Genomic DNA, 9627 nt, shown 5'->3' on the forward strand with positions numbered 1-9627 from the left:
CTTGGGCGTGGTGGGGACACACGTCACACGTCACACCTTGTCTTAGCTGCTGGTTGCGCTCTGGACCCAGGGACATGCCCAGGGACATCTGAGGCCTCTGGGAAACCCTTAGGGGCTGTGTGTGCCTGTGTTCGTGTGTAGGGGCGGCCTGAGGGGCAGGTCCAAGCATGAATGGAAAGAGCTCTGCCACATGTGCCCTCCACCCCCACCAAGCAGAGTAGCTGACTTCTCTGTTTTACAAAATGAGCCCCCTTGTCTCCAGAAGTTGCTTTGCTTTGGGAAAAAACAAAAGAAGAAGAAGAAGAAAAAATAAGTAGTTTGGCACTGTATATGCTAATAAAAACTGTATTGAATATTATCTCATTTCACTTTGAATCTGCTTTATGATTATTGTCATCCATCCTCAGATATGCCCGGTTAACTACAGTCCACTTACCCCACTAAAGGTAAACTCACAACAGCAGGGAGTTTTCATTCTGTGTCTGGTTCTATTTTTCTAGATGATGAAGTGCCCCAGGGTCAAGAGTCAGACCTCTTCTCTGAAACTAGCAGTGTCCTGAGTGGCAGTGACATGAGCGGCAGATATTCCCATAGCAACTCGAGGATATCAGCGTACGTATCATGTTTATTCGGCATATTGACCGTGTCCTGGGTGTATGGAGAAGGAACAGGTAAGTAGGCCAGTTTTTCATCAGGACAGTGCAGGGGAGAGAGAGGACAGTTCTCAAGACCATGATATAGTTGTGCAAGGACTCTCCCCGCATATCTTAGAAAGTGAACTTGGCATTGAAACATTTTCTGTTGCAGCTTCATGGACTGTGTGTTTGTTCATGCCCACAAAGCTCTTAAAACTGGGTACTCAATTTTATGACCTCTGATTTTATTCGTTTAACAAATACTAGGTGACTATAATTGTAAGCATTGAAAAAATTAAAAGATTACAAAGAAAGACATTTAGACGTCTTCAATTCAAAATCAGGATTAGGAGAAGGTATAAACATAAAATAAGTCATCACACTTAGGTAGTGTAGCAGCTGGTCAGATCACCCATATGCAAGTTGTAGTGGACATTAGCAAAAACTTTAAAGGAGATATGAATTATAAGCGCTTTATAGTCATCCTTGGGAAGCGTAAAACAATGCAAGATTGTGTATTCGAAGTGCATCATGCTTTGGGAATTCAGAATGGAGATTTTTGAGGTTATGTGGTGTGATCAGAAATTGCTAAAGAGGTAACTAGAATTGGACGAGAGACAGGTGGCGTAATTTAAAAACCTCTGAGCAGGAAAGATCTGGGACTCATATTTTATTGCATTCAAATTCAACGTGCTATGTCTCTGTTCCCTGATTTAAATTTTTACTTTGTTGCCTTTGAATTTGTTTTTTGTTAGAATATTCAAGTTGGTTTTCTCTTTGTTGTTCTAGCTCTTATTAAACATAACATCATTTTATTCTCTATTTTAATCAAAATTTTAAGGCCAGATACTACCTTTTAGGGGTTTCCTTATTCTTGCCTGTAAGATTTGCTTCTCCTAATTTTATTTTAGGCGTCACTTAAACACCTCATCCAGTTTTCCTCCAAATGCACACATGATCTGTAGACTCTCTGGGTTCCTAGAAAGTTGGTGGCCAACAGGCACATTGATTTTAATCTGTGCAGCACAGTATTTATCACCTCTTTCTGATTGCTAACAGGCGATCGTCTAAGAATCGCCGCAAAGCGGAGCGGAAGAAGCATAGCCTCAAAGAAGGGAGTCCACTAGAGGATCTGGCCCTTTTGGAGGCACTGAATGAAGTAGTACAGAGCACTGAAAAATTGAAAGGTATATTCTCAATACTAATGATTCTTGCCACACAAAAAAGTAAATGGATAGCACAGACTTTACTGAATATTAAGATACAATTTTCCAAGCTTGAAGCAAGACAAAAACTGTCAGCAGGAAGCATTTTGACAGAGCACATTCCTGAACCACTCTGGATCCAATGTGTCCCTTTTTCTTTTTGTAGTAGATACGTTGAATTATCCCAGCATTTGGGAAGAAGGAAGACAGTGTGGGAGATGGCAGCTGTCGTGTGATATTTAATATTTCTTGATTGGGAAGGAAACTAGGTTGATTCCAGCAATGGAGCTGTGGACCCAAGACACCACTTTTTCAAATCTTTTCTTTCTAGATGAAGTACACCAGATTTTAAAGGTGCTCTTTCTATTTGAGTTTGAGGAGCAAGGAATGGAATTACAGAAGGTCTTTGAAGATACTCTCCATCTAATGGAAAGGTCAATTCCAGAAATTTGGACTCGCACCCACCAGCAGAATTCAGCTACGTCTGTAAGTTTCCTTCAGAGATAGAATGTGCATTTTTTTAAAAAATCATTTTCGAGGTTATCACATTCACACAGTCTCTTAAAAGTGAAAGCAAAAGATTTTCTTTTATATTATATTAGAAAAAACATACCATAGTTAAATTATCTTAGGCTTATGTTTAAGCTGTCAGTAAGAAGATTTTCTATTCGAGCACACCTTGGCCTAGGTTAAGTTTGCTTTTATTTCTCCTTTCTGCATGAAGCCGTGGTCATGGAGAAGGTGGGCGAGTCAGACTGTTGCCCCTGCCTCCCGTGACATCGGGTGGGGGGTGGGGGGCGGGGGTAGGGGGAGCTCGGGCCAGAATTGGCCTCTTCGTCTCCCTGTTCAGACTTTGGATGGGATCAGACATTTTTAAAGTAACCCAGACAATTGCTTTCTCCTCTGTTTTATGGAAAATTTGACTTGTCACTTCTAAGAACTCTGTTGTCATGAGAAGCTTTGCTACTTATGTTTAAGGCAGCTGTGTCCTATCAAGAACTCTATTGCTTCTACCTCTGCTCAGTCTCTCACACCTCAGGCCTATTGTAAAGAGTTTCTGTTTTGATTCAGAAAGGCTGGTGTGTCAAGGATGGTCCATTAAGGAAAACCACCACAAGCTGTTATTTTAACAGAGAGAATTTAATACCGGGAGCTGGCTGAACATGTATTGGAGGACTGAAAAGGCAAAAGGGGAGCACAGAGATGGAACACGAGATGCTAACTGTGAGGGAGCAAAGAAGAGCTGGGGTTACAACAACTTAGAAGTTTGGAGGTGGGGCCCTGCTGAGCTGGCTCTCCACCTTCTGAGAAGGGGTGCCAGCTAGCTGGTGCTGATACTTCCGTGGGAGCATGATGGCTCTAAGTGTATAGAAATAAACTGGAATGAGCAGCCGCTGCCAGGGTAAAGAGCTGCTGTTGCATGAAAGCAAGTAAGTGAAGGAGCACATATCCTTCTCTTTTTTTCTTTTTTTTGGAGAGAGAGAGAGTGAGCAAGCAGGGGAGGGGCAGGGAAAGAGGGAGACACAGAATATGAATCAGGCTCCAGGCTCTGAGCTGTCAGCACAGAGCCTGATGCAGGGCTCGAACCCATGAACCATGAGATCATGAGCTGAGCCAAAGTTGGATGCTTAACCAACCCAGGCGCCCCAACACATTGCTTCTTCCTCCAACCTTGCACTCTCCCTCTGGTATCTTCTGCAGTCAGGGCATAATGAGCCAGGTGCAAGTGCAAAGGCGGACGTCTTTTCAGGCTCTCAGCATCACAAGCACTGTAGGGAAGGGTGGTTTTGAGTCAGGAGAGAGATGAGCATTTAGCTCACTGATTAGAAACATAGCTTTACTGGGCCTTGATTTCCTCAGTTGTAAATGGGATATAATTCCCTATACACTTCACTGGAATACTCTGAAGGTTAGATAACAGGGCAGATGTAGGTGCATGTAGCATTTCATGAAAATAAAAGCACTTGAGAATCAGCACCTCACAAACATTTGAATTTACTGAAAGAGGTATTGCCTAGAAGAAATGTGATCATCTTCAAATCTGTAGTGGTTTTGAAGCTTAACAATGTCTAGTACCCCCTCATGCCCTCCTCTGCCCTTTTTATTCAGATCCTATTAATTTCTGAGACACAGACTTTAAGAGTCTTCCAGGGAAAATGAGCAGAAAGTTGTTTTGCTTTGCTTGGTAAAGTATGGTAATGGCTATAAGTCCCATGGAGGTGCTTTGAGCATGACATTGACATTGCTGCTGAGGTGGTACCCTGAGGGTGTGCACGCTGAGCCAAGCGAAGCCGAAGCAGAGGGCCTGGCCTGTGCCCACTGAGGCTCATACAGTGTGGAGTTCCTGTGATGTCTAGTGTGTTACCTTGAACGCGTGTGCAGTTTGCACACGTGCATCCATGATATGTACATTTGTTTTCATATAAAAATTCTCACAATTTGACTGCAATTTGATGGTCTGTATATTCTGTGTCTCTTGTACTCTACTCCTCCCCACAGGATAAAGGACCAGGAATATATCGTTGAGATTTTCCCTTCTCAACGTTTTCCCTTCTTCATTACTGTGTCTTCTGGAAAAAAGGAGATGTGGAGGTCTGAGTTGAGACTGGGAAAACTAGCAAAGTAAAATCATGAAGGGAAAGAGAAGTGCTGTGCTTGATTCTCTAGAGGTGACCAGCTCCTTGCTGCTGGCCGGGATGCAGCCTTTGGTATTTGCGGTCATGGGAAGTACAAGATAATCTTTGCTGTTCTACGTTCTCCTTAGGTTCTGGGTCCCAATGCCACTGCAAATAGTGTCATGGCCGCTTACCAGCAACAGAAGACTGCAATTCCTGTTCTTGGTTAGTATTTTTTTCTCCAAAGTATCACAGAACTAAGCAGAGGAATATCTTTCTGTAAGTGTTAAGAAGATCAGCAGTATGAGGAGAAATAGGGTAGTGACTACAATTTTCTTTCAATTTTATGACAATATCTTTAGTTAAATTGGTTTACTGAGGGGTAGAATCTGAGTGGCAGGGAATCCAACATGAGATTAAACGTATAATTTTTTAAAAACACTTTCTTGATACCAACTTGTCTATACCGTGGCATACACTTGTCCGTACAGGCGCATCACAGTTTTAGTCTGAGTCTGCATAGTCCATATATTTTAAAGATTCTTCCGAATTAGCATTTTTGGCTGCTGGCAGTTATGCATTGCATCCTGGGGACGTTTTCATAATCGTTGCTTAAGAACTGAACCTTTTTAATCATCTTCAGGATTGATAATAAAGTTTGAAAGCAATTCTAAAGAATGCTAGCATTTTAGTTGTATTTCCTATTTAAGTTTACCTAAAACCTAAAAGTTTTATTGGTGGGGGGGGGGGGGGGGGGATGATTCCTGATTAGATTGCATGGCCCTTAAAGTTAAAAGCCCTAAAGCCTTTCCTTTTGTTTTTCAATTTTTTTTGTTTGTTTTTAATTTATTTTTGAGAGAGAGAGACAGTGTGAGCAGGGGAGGGTCAGAGAGAGAGATACAGAATCTGAAGCAGGCTTCATGCTCTGAGCTGTCAGCACAGAGTCCGATGTGGGGCTCGAAGCCATGACCTGTGAAAGCCTTTCTTTTTTAATTTGGGTAGAAATTTCAGACATATCAGTTTGGTACCTGAGTATTTACCCTTTAGGTGGATCAGTCAGGCATACCAACAAGCTTTTAGCTTTCAAACGTTAGGGACCTATTCTGAAATAATTGGTAGTTTTTGCTATTGTGTTTTGCATTTTCCAGAATGTGACAGGCAACATTCTCTATTTTTTCCATTTCAATGCTGTTCTTTACTAGCATTCTGATGACATTTGAAGTAGCCTTTGGGGTGTCACATTAAGTTTAATTTTAACAGCTATGTTGCTACCAGGAATAAATTAACTGCTTTCCATCCCAGCTCAGCTCATCTCTCTGGACAGTGACTGCTGTATTCCTAGCCCCCCTTCTTCTTGTTATCATTCCAGAGCATACACTTATTGTCGAGATGCTAAAAATTCACCTTAGACCTGAGGCAGCTTAGTAATTGTTCAGTTTGTACTTTGTCCAGTCCAGTTGTGATTTCTGCCCCACTTTCCTCATTCCTGGCCAGGTGCTGACCTTCCGTCAAGTCTGGTCAACTGCTTTCTCTAGAGTAGTTTGGTGGCTGTATCAAAGAGCACTTTCATTTTCCAGCTCAGCCTTAAAGACACTAATATTCTGAGGCTCATTATCTGAGTACATAAGTATTGTCAGTGTCCTTGTGGGTATTACAAGATAGTGCAGGAAAAGAGAGGGTCTCCTAATCTAAAAATAGGCACATGAACTACTGACAAAATTAGTTCCATGCAAATATTCCTCAACTGCCCCTCCCCAGCTGAGGGGAGTTTTAAGCGCACTCACACTTCCTACTGGTGGTGTCCATGCCTTGATGGGCATTTTCTCTTTCATGTTTACAGTGCATTATCATGCAGATCAGTTACAAGTCTTACAAAATGTAGAATTTTGTAAAATGGATTAAAATGTTCTCAGAAATGCTTGAATCATCATAGCTGAGTTGGGTTTGTTAGTTACAATTGATAACAAAGTAAGTGTTTCAAATGAGAATGATTTGACAATCAAAAGATTAAGAAAGTCTTGGAAAAACTAATAAAACTCTTGAAGTATTTTTGTAAAGATAACTTTTGTGGCTGTGAAATTCAAATGTGGAAAGGCAAAAGATGCCATGTCTTGTCATCATATAGTTTGTCAGAACAATTAGGCTTTCCCGTCAAAAAGTCAATACTTGGTATTCTTAGTTAAGTGTAGAAATCAAATGTGATTGTGTCTGATTTTTTAGTAAAATAGAATATTTTCATATGCTTTAAAAAAAAAGTTTGTCTCATTTAAAGTTTAATCAACTGCCTTCCATGAAATGATAGGCATTGCTGATAATGAATTTCCAGTAACAATATTCTAAAATAAAGAAAACCCCCTGTGGTATTTTTGTCTATATAGCTCTCTGCTTGGGGGAGTTGAAAGCACTAATTATATATATGAAATTATAAAACTGATATGAATAGTAGTGAAAATCTGGATTGTACAGAAGAGTATGTCAAAAATATAAAATTTGATCATTTTTAGTACATGTATTGTGTATAATATGACAATCATGTTTTTAAAAACATTTTATTTTGAGCATTTCTCTCATGTTAAATTTTTTTTAAGTTGATTTATTTGGAGAGCCGGGAGGGCAGGGGAGGAAGGGGCTGTGAAAGAATCCCAGGCAGGCTCTGCACTGATGTGGGGCTTGGGCTCAGGAACTGTGAGCTAAAAGCCAGAGTCGGATACTTAACTGACTGAGCCACCCAGGCGCCCCTCACATTAAATATTCTTGAAAATACTTTTTAGTGTCTGTAAGGTTCACTTATACAGATGTACTTTTGTTGGCAGTTTATTATGAATACTGAGAAAGAACACGTTTGTATGTACCTATTTTCTAACATCTCTGCTACCTGTAGATAATCTCTTGCTACCACAAATCTGATTGAAAGAGGGCCTGGGTGGAGGATGTGACTCTTGATCTAGAGGTTGTGGGTTCAACCCCCACATTGAATGGAAAGATTGCTTAAAAAATAAAATATTTAAAAAAAAAAGAAAGAGGGCCTGGGAGTTTTTAGAGTTTTAGTTAACAGTAACAATTTTACCCCAACCATCTTCCCCTCCTCCATTTGCTTTTTTTCTAAAAGTGGGGACATTGTTATTGATCGGTGTGTTTGTAGAATTTTTTTGGTCATTGAGTATTTTGTTTTCTTTAACTTTCTTTACCAAATAACATGCCACCACTTTTTTTTAAATTTTAAAATTGAGCTAAATTTTGTAGATAGTGAAATGTACAGATCTTAGGTATACAGTGTGATGAAATTTAGTGATCATATACAGCCTTGTAACCACTATCACCAGCCTCTCCCATTCAAAATCTAGAACATTCTTCTACTTCGAATCACTCAATGGACATTTTTTCTTCTGTCTTTCCACATGCCCGAAGTGGACATTCCTCTTCTTGGGGCAGGGCCTCCAGGCCGTGTTTGTTCCGACTGGAGGTTGCAAGGCTTACAGACATGAGCTCTGGTCTGATGCCTGTCTTGTAGCTGCAAAGCCCAGTCGTCTACTTCTAGGCTGGAGTTCTCGCCTCAGCTCCCAGCAACGAGAGTGTCTGTGACCATTTTCCCTTCCCTTTCTTTTAGATGCTGAGCTTTTGATACCCCCAAAGATGGACACAAGAACCCAGTGGAAACTGAGCCTTCTAGAGTGACTGACCCCAGTTAGGAGGACTCCCGCAGAGACCATTCTCCTTCCGCTCCTCACTCCTCGAGGCCTGGCTGTTGGGAACTGGGAAGAGTAAGACGATAATCTACCTGAGCATCGTAGAGAGCTGCTCTGTACGGCAGGCCCCAGCAGACCCAGTCAGCTCCGTTTTATGTTCTTTTGTACATAGTTTTAGTCACTAGCCAAACTTTAGGTTTTATCCAGTGTAGCATCATTTGGCATAAATTACTGTTCTTTTGTTTAGTGTGGTTCGAGAGCGTATTTTTGGTATTATGGTAATCAAAAGAATGGCTTTTCACACCCAGCTACAAGTCTGATTCATTTGGGGATCTTAGACAAGTCACATAATTGATTTATGCCTCAGTTAATTGGGAATACTGTTTCATGGCTTCTCCCTCAGAAGTGTGAGGAAAAGAAAATAATGTTTTTAAATGGTGTTATGTTCCTGGAGGAGAGCGGTTTATATATATATATATATACACACACACACACACACCAGGGCTGTTAGTGCTACCAACATGTGGTGAAAGTTAATCCCTTAAATGACTCCTTCACCTTGAACTAAAGCAGAATATATAAAGCTAAATATACCCTCTGAAATCCTAAGCTTTCCCATGCTGACAGCTGTTATTCTGTAATGTCTTACCACGTCATGTGCTTCCGGTTACAACTGCAGTGGGCTGCTCTCACTTCAGTGTCCGTAGGGACTCTCTTCACTGCCTGTGATTTTCTGCTAGAGAGTTAGCGGTGTTAGAGCTGGAACAGATTAGAGTCTGAAACAGTGTCATGCACGTTTGGTGTGGTGAGCAGTGTGCACAATTGTACGTTATTCCTTTTTCTCCAGATCAGTGTTGCTTTAAACTAAAAGGTGTCTGTCAGTGTCTAGGCCAATTGATTTCTTTTTCTTTATGGTGCTTCACTGGCCTCTTAGTTATTTTTTTGGGGAAAAAATGAGGGTGTTTTCTCTTTTGGGTATGTCTAGAAAAAGCTCAGTTCATTTAAACAGCTGATGTCTAAATGTGGCTGATTCTTGGGTAAGGTTCAAATTTTCTTCCATGCTTTTAGTACTAGAACAAGCCCTTCATGACTGTACATGAACTGAAAATTCCGGTCCTCGGAATATGGGTATGCCCAGAACTGTAGTGAAAGACGGTCCCTGCTGGTCTAATTAAGCTTTCCTGTGTGTCTGAAAATTTTCACAAAGTAACATTAAAAAATGGTATTTCCCACCCTATAGAAATGTACGTTTTGACTTCTACCCATCACGGATTTGCTATAATTATGTGCCCCACACTGAAAGGCTGAAAGTGCTTTGTGACTATTCTTTGACCTGGGTAAGTGAACATAAAGATAACTTACATGACACCTTCACAGACTGTAGTGCTCTTGCTGTGGATAATAGCGAGGGCACCCATGCCTGATGGGTTGGAAGTAGAAGTGGGTGTGTCTGTTGATAATGGTGGGACTTTCTGTGGATGTTCAG

The 9627-nt window shown here is 40.9% G+C and overlaps 1 protein-coding gene across 1 annotated transcript in view; it reads left to right on the forward strand.

The window, feature by feature from the left end:
- ELP1 (elongator complex protein 1) overlaps window positions 1-9378 on the forward strand; it is a 53319-nt gene extending 43941 nt beyond the window's left edge. The window contains exons 30-34 of the mRNA XM_029919636.1: window positions 501-612; window positions 1695-1822; window positions 2172-2326; window positions 4605-4680; window positions 8063-9378. Coding sequence (XP_029775496.1) covers window positions 501-612; window positions 1695-1822; window positions 2172-2326; window positions 4605-4680; window positions 8063-8130 — 539 coding nt within the window. The 3' untranslated portion in view covers window positions 8131-9378. The remainder of the gene's footprint in view (window positions 1-500; window positions 613-1694; window positions 1823-2171; window positions 2327-4604; window positions 4681-8062) is intronic.
- Window positions 9379-9627: the final 249 nt, after the last annotated feature.

This window comes from Suricata suricatta, chromosome 13 (genome assembly GCF_006229205.1).
Source record: "Suricata suricatta isolate VVHF042 chromosome 13, meerkat_22Aug2017_6uvM2_HiC, whole genome shotgun sequence".
NCBI classification, from domain to species: Eukaryota; Metazoa; Chordata; class Mammalia; order Carnivora; family Herpestidae; genus Suricata; species Suricata suricatta.